Source organism: Pterocles gutturalis, unplaced genomic scaffold (assembly GCF_000699245.1).
Source record: "Pterocles gutturalis isolate BGI_N339 unplaced genomic scaffold, ASM69924v1 scaffold13602, whole genome shotgun sequence".
NCBI classification, from domain to species: domain Eukaryota; kingdom Metazoa; phylum Chordata; class Aves; order Pterocliformes; family Pteroclidae; genus Pterocles; species Pterocles gutturalis.
Window position 1 is genome coordinate 1 of NW_010108103.1, and position 20111 is coordinate 20111.

A 20111-nucleotide genomic window follows, 5' to 3' on the forward strand; every position below is an offset into this window, starting at 1 on the left:
GAAGTATTTGGGCTTTTTAATTATTATTATTTCTACGCGGTTTTTTTTTTTTTTTGCACGTTTCAAGTTTCTTGGGAGTTGCGGGGAGATACACATCTGTATTTGAATGTGGATCTCGCTTCTGAGGCTGTGTTTTGGCACATCTCGGAGCTAGACAAGACGATTTAATTTGCGAAGTCTCGCTTCTGCAGCTACATGTAATTTTCTCCTGCTAAAAGTCCTTTGGAAACGCTGCAAAAAATGTAATGAATATGCAAAGCAGCCAGCTCTCACATCCAAAATCCGGTTTGTCTTCAGAGACTTTTCAAAACGCCCAAAGTGATCAAGATGTCTTATGAAATAATCACTTTTTGCCTAAAATACGGGGATGTGATGTTTCACACTTTCTCCTTGTGTGTGTTCCTAATTTAATTGGTGACAGCTCAAGATAGAATTCACCTGAAATAAAAATCTCTAAAAATCGGTTCGGGCTGCTCAGTTGCTCTTACTTCTAGTGCAGCCTTAAAAAGCAGGAAAACTGCTGGCAAAGTCCTCACCCGTGCCTGCGTCCCACAGCTCCCGGGTTTTCCTTCTCCAAGTACCTCCCCCACCTCCACCACCCGCTTACTGCAGCCACGGATCTTTTTGCCAGCTCCGGGAGATGTGCAGCTTTGAACTCGGACCAGGCGGAGTGGGGAGAAACGGGTGTTTCCCTGTACTTCGAGATGTTGTTGAGCTGGGCTGCTGCCGCCGCCGGTTGCAGGAACAGGCTGTGATTCCTGCACGGATTGTTTACAAATAGTAGTGCCGTGTGGTGCCTCTGTGGCTTTTGCATTCCTTTTTCCTAGGAGTTACGTTTGTGGTCAGAGTTAAGGTGACATCCAGTGTTTGGAGAGGAGGGCATGGGGCGACAGGCGGTGGATGTGCATGAGGTAATGTGGAAAATGAGAACCTGTGGTTGTGGGTTGCAAAGGCTGGGTGAAAATCTGACTTGTGATTTCCTGGTTCTTCCATCACTGTAACAGTATGCAACCTTGCATGTGTTTTAAATGGCCTTTTCTGTTACAAGGGATTTCCAAGCTTCTTTGTTTGTTCTATATGTGAAAAACGTAAAGGACAGCTGCTCTTCCCTGTGTCTTCCTGTACTCCTCACTGGTATAGATGATGAGCAAAGAAGGGTGAGAAGTAGCAGCTCAGCTGCCATCCCTGCATTCATTTCTTCCTGCAGACCTTCCCCTGCCAGCTTGGCATTCCCGCCTTTTGCCGTGAAAGGGTTTGGAGTTGGCCATGTTTTAGAAGATCTGCTTGCTTGCTCCTAAGGCGGCAGATCGTTCTAGTTAGTTTTTTAGGGTTTGCCAGAGGACATTGCCAGGCTGTTATTCTGAACCAGGTTTGTTTGGGATTGCAGGTTAGGAAGCCCAAGGCTTACGGAGCAGGCTGTGGAGGAGCGGGAATGCACGCGGTGCCCCAGGGTCTGAACCCGCGGTGCTCTCCCTGGTGAGGAGCACACACAAGTCTCTGGCTGTGAGCTCACCCTGCGTCTCCTCGTTGTGTAACCGCTTCTCATGCCGTGCCCCAAAAGCACGGCCCCAGCTGCACTGAGAAATGAGAACAGCAGTGCTGGAAAGCACTGCTTTATGTCTCGTAGATGCAGCTTAAAGGTCACCTGAAAGATGTGTGGGGCTGACACTTGAGTGGGCGTGCAAGGCTGTGCTGGAGCTGGATAGGTGAGCAGAGGCAGGCAGCAACAGCAGCGCCATGTGTCCTCTGGGTTAACGGTCTCTTCTGATGCCAGCAGTGCGGCGCTGCGTTCTCAGCAAACCTTGTTTGTTGCTTGTCCTCCTCCTAAGCCTCATCTTACTCCTCCAGGTCGACTAACTTATCTGCTGTCCTGGCTTTCTAGGCTGTGAACCAGCAGAGCAGACCGGTAATGTCTGGGAAAGTGATGTAGCTGGTGGCGTGGTGAGGCTGTCTCGGAAAGGGGAGGGAGGCTTCCCCTTGTAAAAGTTGAGAAATGCTTGGGATGTCATTGAGGTGAGTGCAGGAGGAACTTGGTTTAATGAGAGGAGAAAAGAGGTCAAAAGGAGGAGTGTTTGGAAGTGTCTTCTCTGCAGAAATTGGTGGCAGTCTTAAATGGAAAATTTGCATGGGCCTCTCAGGAGTTCGTGTGCTAAATTTGGAAAACAGATTTGGTCTTTAAAGTACAAAAGAAAGGGATTTCAGTCCTGCTTTGAATGCAAATCTCAGTGCAGTCTGAACTGTGGACGCGCTGCTGACACCTCCATAGTACATATTAATCCAGTTTTATCTGTCATGAGGAGATTTGTTGGTTAGAAGCCTCTAGGTAAAGGCTGCTCGTGGACTATTGCTGCTCTTCCAGCCTGTGGGCTGGAAAAATGAGCTCCTCCTGGGCTGTGTGTAATTTCACTGCCACCATCCTCCCAGGGTCCAATTTAGCTCTCTGCACAAAGTCCATTTATGTAGATTGTTTGCTAAGATGGATGACTTTCAGAGCAAACGGGTGTTCTTGTAACAGTTACAGAAGTTAATTTGTGGTATTGATGGTAGAAAGTCAATGCCATTTGAAATGGGAGGGTAGGAACAGTTTACTGAAGTGCCACTAAACCGTAAGATGTTAGGTTTGTTTGTCTTGTCAAAGTTTATATGGAATGGGAGGATTTTTCTAAGAACTTCTGTGAAATAATAACAATTTTAAAAATACTGAATTATATACTATTACCTTAAGTGATTTTCCTCGTTTTCCTTGTTGCTGCTCACATCTTTTGAGTGTAGACAGTACTTAATTGTTTTTCTGCAATTAACTATTATTTTTGAAAGCTAAACTATTTCTAAAATACGTAGCTCTTAAATGTTTCCAGTTTCACCCTGAGTTCCAAAGTGTGCAGCTTATTAGCTCTTGAGCTTGCCAGCAGCTCCTTGAGGTGGCTGCTCAGATCTAAACAGCTATTGCTGTCCCTTCTGTTTTACAAATACCAGTGTACAAAGAATGATACATACAGCTGGTGGTTTTGGGTTTTTGTATTTTTGGGGTTTTTTTCCAGAGCTTTTCTTCCTGGAGGGGTTGTTCATAAGTATGCTGTTGCTGCCACATACATAAAGTTTCCATTGGCCTCCTAGTTTTGTTTTTCTCTAGTAGAGTTTAATCAAAGTTTTGTAGCAGAAGGTGAGCTTTTAGATGCCTCCTGAATAGAAGTTGAGTTCTGTTTGTTACATCTGTGCATTTATTTTGAATTGATGAAGAAAAAGTGCATATTGTAAAAATAATTTCTGCCTTAGTTTTACTTTTGATTACCAGTATCCCAATGCCCTTAAGCATACAGATATTCTTGCATCTCGGAGTTTGGAGGGGAGGGGGGCGTTGCACGTTACTAAAAGAGTTTCCCCTCATTATGTGCCGATTTTTCTTTAAGTTCTGGTTTTTAGGTTACTACTGTGTGTTTTTTAAAGTGCAATGTGATAGTAGAGCCAGAGTAATGTTAGCAGACCAGCTCCATGTTTTACTTCTGTTACTTTCCCCACCAACTATAAATTACATGCTTTAGACCTTATAGATTGGTGGTTTAGCGTAACATAGTAATACTGGAAATTAGCCACTTGTAGTTGTGAAAGCCATCGTAGAGTGAAGAGGGGTGTGTGTGAGATCTTGGAATTCTCTGAAGAGTTGATTATTTGCGGGATAACTGTAGATAACAGGTTTTATGAAGCTGAAACTTGTGCAAATGGTTTCTCTGCAGCCATAAGGATAGAATACCACTGCAGTTTGGCTGCTGGGAGCCCTTTAGCGTAATTGCTGTATTGCTGAAAGGTATTTCATGTCGTAAGTATCAATGACATTCAGGCCTGTTCGCAAATGGAATGGGCAGGTGAGTCCAAAATGTAAGTATCAATGACATTCGGGCCTGTTTGCAAATGGAATGGGCAGGTGAGTCCAAAATAACATTTTTAAGCTACATGTTGTTGGAATCCATCAGTACTTTTGCTTTGTCTGCGGATGTTGCTGCCGTGAATAAGGTCAGCAGAGGCGTTAGGTCCTTTTTATGTGAAGTGGAGAAAGCTATAGAAGTACTTGGTTCTGAAACACCCTTTTACTGGTCCAGCTTCATTAATCCTCTGGTTCTGTGAAGCGCTTCTTTCTTCTTTGCTTTCCATTTGCAGTCCTCTGCAGTGCTGTGGGGGTAAATGATTTGAGAATTAAGGAGAGTCTAAACTGAGGAGCTTTTTTTCTTCAGGGGATGCAGTATTCAATAATTCTTCAACGTGTTTTGTGGTCATTTTGATCTGAAGATAGAATCAAGTAGAAGCAGTGAGCAATATTGAATGACATTCTTGGGAACAAACATGAAGTGGGAATGCTGAAAACAAGCTGGCTTCATGTTTGAATCATCTTTTTTGTAGGTGCATTGCAACTATCTGCTGATTTGTTTTTTCACAAATGTTTCCCTTAAGTTAACTAGTCAAAAAATAGAGCTGTCGCCCCTTTTTTCGTTTCCATACACGTTCATGTAATGGGAGAAAGAAATCCTGTCCCCTTGAGTTGACAATCTTATGAAAGGATGGGCAGTGAGGGGATTGCATCTGGATGTCGATGTGCTGGTGCTCATCCTTTCTCTGTTTTTACCGTTTGCAGGTTCTGTCATCCGTGATGGCGTCAGCTCTACCCAGGACGCTTGGGGAATTGCAGCTGTATCGAATACTACAAAAAGCAAATCTCTTATTCTACTTCGATGCCTTCATTCAGCAGGGTGGTGATGATGTCCAGCAGCTCTGTGAAGCAGGTGAAGAGGAATTTTTGGAGATAATGGCTCTGGTAGGCATGGCTAGCAAGCCGCTTCACGTCCGAAGGCTGCAGAAGGCTTTGAGGGACTGGGTCACAAATCCTGGTCTTTTTAACCAGCCTCTCACCTCCTTACCAGTCAGCAGCATTCCAATATATAAGCTGCCGGAAGGGTCTCCTGCGTGGCTGGGGATATCCTGCAGCAGTTATGAAAGGAACAGCAGCACCAGAGAACCTCACCTGAAGATTCCAAAATGTGCTGCCACAACGTGTGTGCAGAGCGTGGGTGCGAGCAAATCCAATGTGGTGGGGAGCTTATCGCTGCAGAGCAGTAGCGAACCGAGACTCTGGCAAGGACACCACACCACAGAGAGCGAACACAGTCTTTCCCCGGCTGATCTTGGCTCTCCAGCTTCACCAAAGGAGAACAGTGAGACCCTGGATGCCGCCGCTGCTCTATCAGTTGCTGAATGCGTAGAACGGATGGTTCCCTCACTGCCCAAAAGTGACTCCAATGAAGTCAAGGAGTTACTGAAAACAAATAAGAAACTGGCAAAGATGATAGGTCACATCTTTGAGATGAGTGACGAGGACCCTCACAAAGAGGAGGAGATCAGGAAGTACAGTGCAATATATGGCAGATTTGACTCGAAAAGAAAGGATGGCAAGCACCTCACCCTCCATGAGGTAAAATACCTTGAGCAACAGCGGTCTTCCCCCCATATTCCTGCACCTTTTTTGAGATGCTGTTCACGTGGTTCACTTTTTGTATGGGCATTACTTGCCGGGTGATGAGAGTTGTGTGTCTTATGGAAGCCGTAGGCAGTCCTGTAAAGAAAGAAATCTTGGCTACAGCAGTACCCTTTCTGGGGTGGGTGTGTGCGTGCGTGCTCTGATGACTTTGTCTCGGTGTCATCAGACTGCTCCATCACTGGTGTGGCCTGTCCGATGGAGGGTTTAAACAGTTTGGCACTGAAATAGCAAACCAGTATTGCACTGAGTGTGGCCCTGGGGATTCTAGGCATTCGGCACATGGTTAAAGCAGTCCTGTCTTGATAATCCCTTGCAGCTTTGAGAGTAGACTTGATGTTTGGGAGACTGGTAACTAAAATCGCTTGTGTCTGGTAACAGGGTCACCTGGCTTGGTTACTACCCTCTGCTCTCTTCCCTCACCTCAAGGCTCTCCTCTGTAGCTTGTGCCCTCGAGGTAAAAAGGATTCTGCTGATGAGGTCCCTCAACCCTCTGGGGTGGGATTTATTGTGTTTGAATTGAGGTGAAGCTTAATTGTACAACCCGTGGGGGTTTGTTGGGCACAGTGGTCTTAAGCTGGTCAAGTAAAGTGCAGCCTACATGAGGAGGAAGGGAAAGGACCGTATTGAGGGGTGGCTGTAATATGAAGGTTTGTCCTTTTAATACCTGAGTAGCATCTGTTCCCTCTTGTCCTTAAAAGTCCGTGCGGGCCTCCTTCACTTTTCTTCTGGCATTCTTGAGGCTCACACTGCGTATGTTGTAACGCAATAGGTGTGTCTGTGTGGGGAATAGTTCACCAGTGCCAAAATACAGTACAAGAGGAGAACAAACACTAATTCAAAGCAGTGCCAAAACGCTGTTGATATGAATGCTGCATCAGCATTTTCACATTTAACAGTGATTGCAAAATTTCAGTTGGATTTAAAATTTGGCATGTAAGGCTTAGCTCCGAAAAGGAAAGGCAATGTTTATGTTATGGGAGTGCCAAAAAAACTGTACTGGCTTTAGCCTTTTTTCGCTTCAAGAAGAAATTTTGTAGGTGTGTGATCCATAGCGTAAGACTAGGTTCTCTTTATGCTTCTGAGTAGAAGGGCAGAAGGAAACATGGCGTATTTCTTTACATTTTTGTTTATGTATTTACATTTATAAAGCAGCTGCACATTACCAGCAGTGACTTCACAAGGAGTTTACTAGAGACTGGGGAGATGCTTCCAAGGGGACTTGGCAGTGGTCAGCTGAATTTCTACCGCACAGTTTAGTGGGGCAGCTTTCACTTACGTGCTTTTGGCTTTATGTTGAGCACCTACAATCTATGAATTCACCCAGTGTGCAAGAACAGATCTCCTTTTACTCCCCTAACCTTGCGGAAGTCTCTCCCGTAACAGAACAAGGTGCATATGAGATGGAGGCAGGATTTGAAAGAATTAGTTGTGTAGATGCCCTGTGTACGTTGCTGCAGTCAGGATTTGCAGAAGGGCGGTTCTCCCCACCTGAGGATGTAGGCAGTCAAGGTGTACAATGTGTACAGCTGTGCACTTTTGCACTCTCTCTGGCATAGCAGCTGCAGAAAATACTCAGAAATCTGGGCAGACTTCACATAGGATAATTTCCTGGCATCCAGCAGTGTAATGGGAGGTGGGTGCCGGGAGCAGCTTTTGTGTCAGGTGTGCGGTAGGCTCAGGAGTGGCTCTGCGAAGCTGGAGGAGTGGATAGTAGGGTGGTACTTTGAAGGAGCAGGGTAGCGAAAAACTGGAAGAAAAGATGACTGCTCTGCCTTGTTTATTTCTTTTAGTACTGTGTTACAGATCTTTACTACATCATAGTAAAACCATCTTTAAAAATGGAATGAGAGCATGGTTTGACTTTACAAAATATTTCTATCGCTATTGTGATTAGATCAAAGGAGTATGTGGTTGACTTATGCCTCACTTACGCATGTGGGGCCTCGCTGAACTTGATGGGAGCTGCACACATGCAAGCAAGAAGAATTTGCTCATAATTGGATTTACTGTTTGCTTAAAGAGGACAGATTTCACAAAGTTTTGTCTTGAACAGTTTTCTCTCCGTTTCCATTTTAAAGCAGGAAGTATAAAATAGTAGCAATGAGGCCATTTTTTGTTTAAAATCTGCTAAACCAGAGTTTGCCTCTTGTAAACTCAACTTCAGTGGATTTTTGGTTTTGATGCCTTAAATAATTTGCTGCTCAGAAGGAAGGACCTTAAACTACCAGGGAGGTAAGCTTCTGCTTGTCCAGAGACTGTATTTCTTCACATGTTGATACATTCCAAGGCTCTCATTCTGCCTCAAAGTTCAAGGTTTCTCCTTGCAGCTGGCAAGGAACAGCTGAATAAACTCCCCTATGAATTTAAAAAGCTTGAGTAGTGGTTAGCTTCTTAATGTAAAGATCAGGGTGTCTCTGGTTCCTCAAGCAGAGTGGAGTTGCGTGCAGATTAAACTCAAATTTGACGGAATTATTGATGGTGAGTTAGTGAGAATATTCTCTCTTTCGGTATGAACAGAGGAGTGTCTCAGAGGGCTTGAGCAGCCGTTAGAGGTCAGTGAGAGCTGTAGACACCCTGGTGGTTTGGAAGTGTGTGCTATGGGTAGGATTATCTGCATAAAATCTGATGCCGAATCTTTCAAAGACCTTCCAAAACTAATAAACATACTGTCCTTAATCCATCCCATTGTCTCATTATTACAGAGCTTTTCAAGCATGGAGAACACTTTATGTTTCAAATTGGACTGGGGGAGGGATGAGTAGGAGGCATACCCTTGAACTTGGTGACCCGTGTGAATTTGAGTGAGATTTGTAATTTGCGTGTTAATATTTCAGTGCTTGTCTAGGTACCTATAAAACAAACAAAAAAAAATCCCGTTTAATAGTGTGAGAAGCAGGAATAAGAAATGCCAGTAATACATTTTGTCTAGCTTGGTCTCTTCTGCTGACTCACCAAAATAGTAGGGCTTGGTATTTAATTATGTGTTTTTAGTGGGGGAATCTATGAACCCCATCAGATGGGAATATACCCATCCCTCTCTGTAGAGCCTGTATGGTTATGTGCTGTTCCATATCATTAAAGCTTCTAGCAAACAGAATCTTTATTTTTAGGCATGCAACACTTTCTATCTGCAGTATTATGCCTCCCGAAAAGGCAGGAAGCCATGATGATGCACTTCAATTCAGTAAGTCTGGATGTGACCTGAAAGAAGAAACCAGGAAAAACAAACAAACACACATTTGGCTTTTCTCATACATTGGGATAAACAGCATTTGCCTACAACTACCCAAAGCATTTTCAGTCATTTCAGCTCTTTGCAACCTTTCAACACTTTATTGAGGAATAAAAAACATTTCAAATTATTTTGTAAGCATTGGCCATATTGTTCATCCTCGGCAAAGTAATAGCTATCAGTGTAAGAGAAATTAATGCCTGCTTTGGATGGTAATTCTTTTCATCAGTGTTGTATTAATCTTTTATTTTTGTCTTTTTGTTCCCCCATGTTTTTTCTGAAAAGATAGACATCGTAGAACAACTGTTCCTGTCTAAGGGGTAATAGTTTGTTATTTTAGGACATTGTATTGTAGAAACATAGTAACCTACACATGTTTCACAGATTAAACAAACTTCACACCTTTATAGATCTGATCTCTGTGAGATTTTTTTTTTTTGTCTGTACAGAGACTAAAGGATCAGGCAACATATCTAGTTCTCGTGATAAGGACATGTTTGCACTCCAGTTAACATTCAGGTGTCACAGGAAATGCCCTGCTCAGATCAGAGGCTTTTAAGCTAAACACAGGGGAAAATGCTTATGAAATATTAGGAACAGCAGTTCTTTGTGAGGTTTTACTAGAAATATTGCATGGGCACAGGCTGCTGGGAGAATCTCGGCTCTTCTGATGCATGTTTTTGTGTTTTCAACCTCCCTGGAGAACAAGTGTCGCATTAGGAGAAAATTCATTTTTTCTAATTTGGATGACATAAAGCACTGCGGCGAAGGACAGCACGATTGTGTGTTGTTCATGTCTTATGACAGCTTCCATCCTTCAGGAAGGGAGCGTGCGGTGTTCCGGGTGAGTTGCTGGCCTCTGTGATTTAATTCACAAGTAACGTTCTGCAGTGTGGTAGACAGTGGGGCAAAGGAAGCAGTTTCTTAGCCTGCTCCCAGGAGATGCCATTTAACTGCAGACCTGCTGGTCTGTCCTGAGCTTCAGTGGCTGTTTGCTTCCATGAGAAGCGCTTCCCGTACGAGCAGTGTTTCTGGTCTCTGAGGTCGCATGAGTGCGGTCCTGACTGTCCTCGGCCACATAACCTGTGCGCTGAACTGCCGCTGTTCTGTGCACCGCCAGATCAAGGGTTGGGGATGGCACGTCTCAGTCCACCATGAATATGCTGACTGTGCTGCAGAAAACATCGCTGCTTTGTACTGTTCACCAGCCTGAGACAGATACAGAACATGTTGTTGACTAGCAGCAAAGCTGAGGCTGTGCCTGGTTTTGAGAAGCCATACCCATTAAAAACAGCTTAATTTCCAGAAATAAAGAGCAGAAGAATTGTGGGCACTTGGGAAAAAACACCTGTGGTGCTCTGTTGGCCTCTTGCTGTTACGCCTCATTACAAGTGCTGGCTGTTCTGCAGCTGAGGAAGAAGTTGAAAATGTCTCTTCAGCCCCTCCTTGATGTGGAGGGAACAGGGAATCTCCTCTCCAGCATCTCAGTTCCAGTGTCTCTCCTTGCATTAGTAGTTTTGTTGTTTGTCCATACTGTTGACTTTTCAGACAGCACTATAGTTAAGCTGGTTTAATGCGTGACAATATCACTGCTTCCTATAGGCTTCTGAAGAGCATTGCGAAACCATTTTGAGCCTTGACTTAATGTGCTGGGTTTTTTTTCCCCTCTTTATGAAACTATTGCCAGCAGCAGAGGCACTAGAAATGTGTCCCGGCAGGCTCAGGAAAACATCCTTGTTACATTTGATTCATGTCTGAAGATAGTCTTCACAAACATGAGGGTGAGAAACAGAGCTAAAAAAAGTGTAATCGTTTCTTAAACCATCACCTTCTACAGAATTTATGCTGTATTCACCAGGGAAAGCCATCTGTACCCACACTGTCAGGGTTTTTTTTTTCTTTTTCCCAAGTCCTGGGCATATTGCGTTTATAAAAATAGTATTCCCTGTAAACCAGGCGTTGGGAGCCAAACACTGTGAACGTTCAGAGCTACTGTTTTATACTGAGATTTAATTAATCTTGGGATGAGGCACAGGCAGCGCACATTGAGAGAGTCTTATTGTAATGTTTTACTTTAAAGGACATTAATGCACCAACTACATTTATATCTTTTCTCTTCCCAGAGGCTTACCTGGCTTTGTGAGGGTATAAATAAATTGAAGAAACCCTTCAGGGTTTAGTATACAAATATAGGTAATTTTACTTGCCATTGAAATTTTTTATTATTTCAGAAGAGTACTGAACAGGTACTTTCACAAGCACAGTGGGTGAAAGTATGAAAAATCATGAATCCCTGTTTTTGTGTTTAATTTCCAGCTAACAGTTAACGAAGCAGCCGCTCAGCTGTGTGTAAAAGATAATGCGTTGTTGACCAGGAGAGATGAACTCTTCGCACTAGCTCGGCAGATCTCTCGAGAAGTCACATACAAGTATACTTACAGGACCACCAAGTAAGGTTTTAATTAACTCAAAGGACCTTTACTTTCAGGGAACTGATCAGTCTGGTAACATTTCTTTTGAAGCACTAGAGACACTTTCTTTCTTGCTCTTGCTAGCAAAGTGCTCTTCTGAGGAGGGTAGCAAAATGCTATTTGAGTTGTGAAACTTTCAAACTGCTAAAATTTAGCTGTCTTCAATTACCTTTTAATTTGCTCTCTAGTTTTCTAGATTTTGCTGTGATAGTGCATGTTGAGAAGCATCTGAGAGGCTGGCATTTTAAGTATTTGAGGCATTTGTGTATTTCAAGGTTAATGTAAATAGGCAGAGTAGCAGAAGCTGCTTAACTATCAATTTTATTTTTTTTCCTTGTACAGATTTGGCTTGTTAGTTTCCAGGGAATGGAAAAGATAAGATCACAGGGAGTGGCTTGCAAACTTGCTTTAAAGGAACTGAAGCTGAATCCTAATTTCAGATGTTACTGTTCTATTAAATGAGCTGCCCTTATGAAAAAGTAAATAAGGCTACATAGCTTTTAAATCCAATTAAAGCTTTAGAATTAATACATATGATTGGAAGTCTTGATACTTTCTATGTATTGCTTTCAGACGCTAACTCCCTGAAGTGTATTGTGATGTCCTTTCAAAATACATTTTCCTATGCCTCTAGGAGCTTTTTATGGTTTTCCTTTGCTCCCCTTTCTTCCGTAGTGATTAATGTAAAGCAATGTCAAAGGCATTTCTATAATTCTCTGTGCTCAGGTAGATTTCCTTTCTGTTCGGTAGAAGAGTGCATGAGTCTCCTGTCACTTTTGAAAACAACACAAGGTGCTTCGGTTCCTCTATACTTGACATTTACTGACAAATCCAAGTGAATTGAAGGCTTTTTCTGGGCATGACACTTGTTCTTGCCTGATTTTTATTTTTTTTTTTCCTTGACTCTGTTTTTCATTCATATTTCTGATGGTCAGGGTTAATGTGCTGTTTACTGATAGTGTATGTGTCTTCTCTTCTAGATCTAAATGTGGAGAAAGGGATGAGCTGTCACCAAAGAGAATCAAGATAGAGGTACAGTATTGTGACTCCTGTATTTTGACCTATGGATGCTAAAATTCACTTTTGTTTCGAAGGGATCTGTCTTCAGGAAATTTGTCAGAAAAACATTTGACAGTTGATGGGTGTGAGGGAGACGGGGGGAGAACATCGCCACTGTTTCTACAAATGTAAATGCTTGATGGAGAAACATGTAGGAGCAGGGCTAAAGAGTAGGATTTGCTTTATGGTAAAGTTACTCTCGGTGTTTTGCACTCTGAGTGAGTAGGAGGGGGAGGAGTGGGACCGACTGACTTCCTGTGGTGGAAAAAGCTCAAGCATTATAGGAAATGTCCTCCCATAAGGCCTTCTGCTTTTAAGTCAGTGTGAGGTGGGGTTTTCTTAACTTGCTTGAGTCGGCTTTTGATTATGTCCAGAATCCAGAGTTTGGAATAAGGATTGACGGTGGAATACTAGCCATCTCTGACTGCACTATAAATTATAAAACTGAGCATGTTGAAAAGTCAAAAGCTAACTCAAAGCTGTATGTGTGTGCCTGATTATATTAATTTGCAGGGTTTTATAGTTATTTTTGTGTAAAAAGCACATGTATGCATAGCTAACATATATACCTGCACAAGATGTTGCTTAGGGAGATGCTGGGAGTTTCTTGTTCGGAGTACAGGAGCAACGTATATGTAGTTTACATTTTCCTTCAGCTTCCCTGTCTGGGAAGTAAATTTGAGACCTTTAAAAAAGTCACTTTCAATTAAAAAAAAAATTTAAAAGTGTGTAAGTATGTATACTTGTATACCTCATAAGAGTAGCAGATCTTCCTTTTTAATTTTTAAACTAATTACTGTTTCACTGTTGTGTAGGTATCTAATTCATCCCTAGCCTTGTGGTTTTTTTAGTTGTACTGTCTACTCCAAAAGGTGTAGGTTAACTGTGCAATAGAATGTAAGGTAGGCCTGAGCTAGGTTGGGATGAGACACAGATATGTGATATATTCTTTAACTGTAGAGGACAGTTGCAGCATATTCTGGAATGCATTTCTCATCTGTTACTCATTCTGTGGTAAGTGGTGCACCAAATGTAAGGCTTTTTTTTTTCTCAGTAATGCGATGCTTTACCCGTACAAAGGCTTTTCCTGTGAGGCAAAGCCAGCTGAGACCAGTTAGTTTTGACATTGCAGTTATGAATAGGTATAGAGGAGTTAATATTTTTTATTTATTTGTTAAGTTCCATCAGTCTGTGTACAGTTGTAGTTTGAGTTTGTATAAATACAAAATGTACGTGTGCATTGAGGATTTACTGGTAGCTTTGATAAGTCAGTAGTGGCATTTACATGGGTTAGGATTTGCTTTGACCTACCCTTGTTCTCCGATCCACAAAAAAGAGCAGGGAAAAGCTGCAGTAAATGATTTTATCCACCTTCAGCATTATCTGGCTTGACCAACATGTCACAGGATGGTTGTTTGAGTCTCCCCTCTTTTGTCCACTCCAGTCCTAATTTATAAGAGCTGGTGGGGAGCTGCTGCTCCTCTGCTTGAAATAGTATTTCACTGACTATTAGATTTCAACATTATGAAGTTCTTTCTTCATTCAGTAATATTTGATGATGAGCAAGTATCTAAAATGACACACTGCAAGGGAGGTGCTTTTTTCCCACAGGATTTTCATTGAAAGAAAAAGTAAAATTAAAATATTGAAAAATACAGGCTAAAACTTTAGGTTTTTTGAAGATCAGGAGATTTGGGCAGCCTTAGGGCGTGTGCAATTCTCTTATTTTCTGCATGGTGAAATCTTAAAGAGCCTGGAAGGCCTGCTTTCTACACTTGTAAATTCGGTAGTTCTGAGAAAGCATGTTTACTTGGTTTTCTTTTTGTCTAAAGTTACCAGTCGTATTTTAAAATGCTTGTGGAAATTTCATGTCCTAACTTTATAAATCACTATTTAAGAAATAGGGCATTTTTCGAAAATAAGAAATTGGAAATTAAATTAAATAATCTTTCATTTGATAGTGTGGCATTATTAATTATGAAATGACCAGTGTTGTTATCAGCATGAATGTCTTTTTCCTAACAAGTTTGGGAGTCTTCTATGGAGTAAACCATTGCTTCAGTGCATTATAATTCTGATGTACACTGTAAATCTTTTATTCAAAGAGGTTAAAAAAAGATGCAGTATTACATGGTAGATCACCTTCACGTGTGGTGTTTTGAGTTTTTGGAGCTTGTATTTTCCAAAAAAAAAAAAGTATTTTTAGTAGTATGTTTGAGGATTTGGGGGGGTTGTTTGCTTCTAGAAAGGTGGAGGTAAAAATTAAAACTGTAGCAAAATGCTGCAGATTTTTCTTTCTGTTCTGGATAAGAATTCCTTATCCTGTTTCTAAAGCTGTCATGCTTCATTGTAGCTCTATTAGCTCACTGTCATGCTAACATCATGCAAAGGATCTGAACACGGGTGATTTTTTGGTGGTGGTGGTTGTAACTATCCCTGTCTTTTTCTTTTTTTCTTTTTTTTTTTCAGTAAAGGTCATTTTGCCTTCCTGTTTTAAGGCTGAACTCTTATTTTGATTCACCGTTCCTTTACCCATGGGTCGTTGATGTCTCCACGAATCGTGGTCTAAAATTCTAGTGCTTGAATGTGGAATGACTTCACACCCTGTTTCCATAGTGTAAAAGATTACTTAAAAAAAAGATGAGTTAGATTCCTGAAATATAATAACAGTAAAAAAGCCTCCAGAGAGACTCCGAAGGTCATCCTTGAGCAGAGCTGTCAGAGCTGTGTGTGCAAGCTGCAACATTGCTGGGTTACAGCCACCATGTACACACATTTCATGAACACGAAACTCTCACAAGCATTACAAAGAAACAATATGCCATGAATTACATCCAATTACCTGTAAAAGCCTTTCTCTTCCCCTCCAGTCTCTCCCCCTCTTGTTCGTTGAGTGGGTGGGTGAGCCGTGGGAGTGAAGTGTAGAGAGGAGAAGGGAGAAAATTCCAGGCGTATGACAGAATAAAGGTGTGGAGGGAGTGAAAAAGGGAATGAATTGGGATTTGGAAGCAGATGATAAAAAAGGGGTTGTGGTTCCTAAATCTGCTCTGGACAAAGACCAGGACAGGCAAACAGGGATGGAAATGGCGCGTCCTCCTGCACAACAAGGATCTCGCCCGCATAAGTGTTGTGGGGTGGGGGCACCCCTGATTTTTGTCATCTTCCGTGACTCAGTACCAGCACCACTCAGAGCAGTGAGCTGTTGTGGCACCAGCTTAGGAAGCAAAGCCAGTCAGAGGTATGTCACGGAGGGAGAGGCCACTCATCACTGCTGCTGCTTTGGGGTTGATGGGGTTTCTCTTCAGAGTCAGTGCAAACAGCCAAGAGAGCAAAGAGAGTTTTAAAAATACTCTTGCTGTCTGTGGTTTGAAAGAATTGTTCTGTGTGTCAGTGTCTGCAATCAGCTGAATGAGAGGGGTGGGGAGGGCTTGCAAGAGCTGATTTCACAGAGCTCAGTGGGAGCCAGGGGGCACAGGCAGGAAGACCTGAGCGGAGGCTGCAAGGAAGCATCTTCCCTCGGTGCCGGTACAGGTGGAGGGAGAGGAGGGAAAAGGCCCACCTTCACCGTTGCTGAGCAGGTTGAAAAGAAAACCGCTCGAAGTGTGGGATTTGTGTTTTTCATAAAAACAGCAAGAGCAGTAGAAGCTACTTGTTTGCATAGGAAAAATGTCATTAGAGGGAGCGAAAAAGCACATGTGGGACTGAGAACATCTGCTGCACGAAGCCTCTTGAAAAACAACTGAACAACATCGTGGCAAAACAAAAATGCTGCACTGCATGCAGCAGGGCCTCCTGACCGCAGGGGCAAAGGGAACCTCCAGGCAAAGCTGGTGCAGAGCAGGTCCTGCTCCTCCTCAGCCCTTCCCGACAGGCAGCGGGGAGGAGAACAGCCAGCAGTGGGGAAGGGCTCTGGGAAGGTGATCCAGAACTACATGGTTATCTGAGAGTTACCTGCATGACTGACAGTGACAGTCACAGCAATGGGCAGCCAGCCCTGCTTTTAGCAAACAGCCTTCAGTTTTGTATTGGCAAGCGATCACAGGTACATTATAAGGAGCTGTGTTACCTGTTTTGTTGCAAAAATAGGTTCCTGAGTGATAGGTTTTTGTGTATTCAGCTTCTCATCTTCCTACATGTAGTTGTTCTCCTCTCCCAAACAAATTCAGGTCTAACTAAGAAAATGGTCAGTGCTCATGGAAACGCGCTGCAAGGCCTTTGTGTCTAGAGGATGAGGTTTTGTGGCAATTTATCTGGTTATGAAGTTTTGCATACCTGTCATGTTTGTTTTTTCCCTCAGGCTGTGTGTTGGGTGGATAAAAGCAATATGCAGTGTTCAGGCAGACTATTTTCTTTTTTCCTGAGCATAAAGAGTACCTTTATTGGCATTAGGTAGCACAGACAATCTGGCCACCTGACGTGGGTCTGACCACGGCTCTGCAGACCAGCGGGCAGCCTGCCAACAGCATGGACTTTGTAGGTTTGGGTCTATCTTGCGATCTCTAGCTTCCTCTCACATTTTAAGAATCATCTATACTGTGCTTTTGTAAACATTTCTGGATGTTCCTCTATTTTACATGAGCTTTCTTTTTATAATGCTCAGCAGGATAGATTTCTCATCTTGAACCTTTGCTTCGATGATTAATTTATTTTAATGGAGTCTGGCAGGCTTTCACGGGAACTTTATTTGCTTTATTGGTACATGCGCGAGCTGTAAGAGATTTGCATGTCATAACCATTTGAGACTGAAAGAAGTCTTTGCTACGCTACTTTAAAATGGTGATGCTTCATTTTGTGATGCTAGTATAGGTTCTGTATGAAATATATTGAATTTCAGGAGACTTTGCTCAGTTTCTCAAGGTTAGTATATCCAGCTGCTGTGCCTTATTCTCGACTACATATAAACTTGATTTCTTAAGAATCTCCAAAGCTGCTTTATGTAACGAATGTCAGAAACCACTGGCCTACATCTGCCTGGCAAGGCTGAATGTAAACTAGTTTAATCTCAGTGACAACAGTAACCTGGATTCACCTGAAACTGTGAGAGATGAGAATGGCATTTTAGATATATAGCAGTTGTTGTAGAAGGGCTGTGTGTGGGTTTTATGCACAAATTTAAATGAGGTGGACAGCATGAATGTATAAATTGTAGTCCAGAAGTTTCACATAAGTTCAGGAATGTGGGGTGGTTTTTTTCCTTTTGAGTATACAGAGATGGTGAAGAAAAGTCAATAATATGTCCCTCTTGGTGTTTGATTTCTTATGTTCCATAGGATGGTTATCCTGATTTTCAGGACACAGTCCAAACACTCTATCAGCAAGACAAAATGCCACTTGCTTTGGCTAAAGGCAAGAGTGAAGACTCAGCAGCTCTTAATTCCCAGGTAAACTAACTACGCTATACTGTGAATAATGCAGGCCACGTCTTTGTACATTGATTTTTGATGTATTGTTTGATGACTGAAGTAATTACTGTTAGTTTTCAAAGGCTACCTAGCTTAGCTGTGATTGCATCATTCTTAATTTGGGTTTACCTTCTGAATCAGTGCTTTAGCCTTACCCTTGGTTGTTCCAAGGAGGTAAGGTGTAGCGCAGCAGGCTTGAAAATAACGTGATTGCCTGTTGGGAGCAAGTAGGTTACTATTGGTACAGTATATGCTGTGTTACTTGCGTTATTAGCTATAAATGGAAAGTTCAAGTTACCAAGTGTAGAGGAATAGAGTAGGCGATCTTGGAGTCCTCAGTTCTGACATTTCTTGTAAGAAGAAAGGCCAATATATTTAGGAAGGAGTGAGCCTCTGGATCTGAGAGGATAAATTGCCTTTCTAAATAACATCTAGCCTGGTGGAAGGGCAGTTTTTTCGAGTATCCAGAAGGCTTTTTATAAATGAAGACAGGTTTCCGATTCTTTTTCTGTCTTTTATGTAGTGTATCCCAGCCTTGAGGCAAAATAGGCATCTCCTACTGCCAGTTGTTGCCAAGGAGGGATTTCATGCTAAGTTGCAACTAATTTATTTTGTATAGCTGATTTGGGCAAATGTAATCACTGAATTTTAACGTAAGATTACATTTAGGAGTTTCACTCCTGTTTTCTGAGACTAGATGTGTTACCCTGCCTTTTACCTTCTTCTACTGCAAACTAGTGTACAGTTATACAAATCTGTTCATTTTGATACATTAAAAAGCAGTTATGTTACATGTTCTGATGTCACATCGTGATTAACTAAACTTGATTTTTGCAAGCTTATTTTCATCTTGTATATGCCTTGAAGTTTTCATTGGTCACTGCTACGTAATAGCGGACTAGAGATTTCTGTTAAATTTAAACGTGTCTGTAGCTGAACAGGTTTTCCTATGGTGATCAGAAGCATCATTGCGGTTTAAAATTTTGGTTTTATCCCAATTAAACAACAAAGATGGCATGAGTGAGAAATGTTTTATTCTTTTTTAAAATTATGTTAACAGTTCAAAAGTTGTAACAGGAGGGACCGAATAGCAAAGTTAAAGCACACTTGAAAGTAAACTATTTGAAAATTAGTTTATTTTTTTACATACCTCCCAAGACCAAGCTTGAGCTGTCAGTGTTCTTCTGCAGAACCTGATGAGCTCTAAGCCAGAGTAAGTAAGTATCAGTCATGTCATTGCCCTGCTGTCAGGGTCATCACTCTGCTGGAGAAGCTCAGATTTTGCTGGTCTGTTAGACCGCCATTGTGTTTGTAAATTGTTGAACTATGCTGAGTAAGCAGACTTTTGTGGGAAGTCAGGGTTTTCATCACCTCCCAAGAAAAGTTAAGCACTCTGCAATTAGTAGGCCTCTGTACTAGTCAAAACAATTATGGCACTACCTGAAAGAGAAATGATTATTTTTTTTTCCTATCAATTGTAGATGTTAAGCTTGCACACTTTCTGTTCTTATATTCATTGTGGCTCTTCTAAATCAACTTTCTTGACTTGTGATTTTCTTCTTACTTTTTTGCAAGATGCTTATTTACATGCTTGAGAACAAGATTATATTGAAAGTTAGAGTTCTCTTGGCATTAAAGTCAATGACAAACATTCAGACGCCATTTCCTCCCACGTTGCACTGCATTGTTTGATTTCACTCTCTAGGGGTGTATAGGTCTTGTTCTTCTTCTAGACAGACATTTCACACCTTTATCCCCCACAAACATACTGTCATCCTACACTTTCACAATGGCAGATTTTTAAGTTTGTGTAGTGCTGTTTCCTAAAATAAAGGTTCCAAGATGTCTGGTGAAATCTTGGCATAAGTTTTTAGCAGATGTTGCCATTGCTCTTGGAATACTTTGTGAAGACATGTATTTGAACAGAGCTAACTGGATAATTAGGACATTATTTTTTTTGCTTTTCTTGAGATTCTCTTCATGTAACCTGCAGTCCTAAAGTGCAGAAAGGGATTTGTGTGTGCATTTTTGAAGAACAGAATTTAATGTTGCATTTCTGCATGGATGAACTACAGCAGCTTGCATTTTAAGTATTCTTGAGTGACTCAGATGTATAGTATGAAAATCTTTATAGGTGCAGAAATATTTTGTTTGCTTGGTAGTTTTGAAGAAACTGTAAAGCACACATCTGTACATATGAGTCAACAGAAATCTATATCTAGGCTGTTAGTCTTATAATCTGGTATTGTTTTTTTTCCCTGTGTTTTGACTCGCTATATGCATGTATATAGAGAGAAATTTTTTTTTTTGCTTTATTTGCAGTCGGAAAAGGTGATGGCAAAACAGATGGAGTTTCTTTGCAACCAGGCTGCATTAGAGAGACGTCTTTCCACAGGGTGTTACCGACAAAACTCGGAAGA

The 20111-nt window shown here is 41.8% G+C and overlaps 1 protein-coding gene across 1 annotated transcript in view; it reads left to right on the forward strand.

Annotated features, from left to right (window-relative positions):
* The first annotated feature begins 4642 nt into the window (after positions 1 to 4642).
* LOC104461061 (NGFI-A-binding protein 1-like) overlaps positions 4643 to 20111 on the forward strand; it is an 18250-nt gene continuing 2781 nt past the window's right edge. Inside the window, 7 exon segments of the mRNA XM_010072509.1 lie at positions 4643 to 5461; positions 11076 to 11209; positions 12211 to 12262; positions 17560 to 17670; positions 17916 to 17918; positions 20014 to 20109; position 20111. The exon segment at position 20111 is cut by the window's right edge and continues 60 nt beyond it. Of these exon segments, the coding sequence (XP_010070811.1) occupies positions 4643 to 5461; positions 11076 to 11209; positions 12211 to 12262; positions 17560 to 17670; positions 17916 to 17918; positions 20014 to 20109; position 20111 (1216 nt within the window).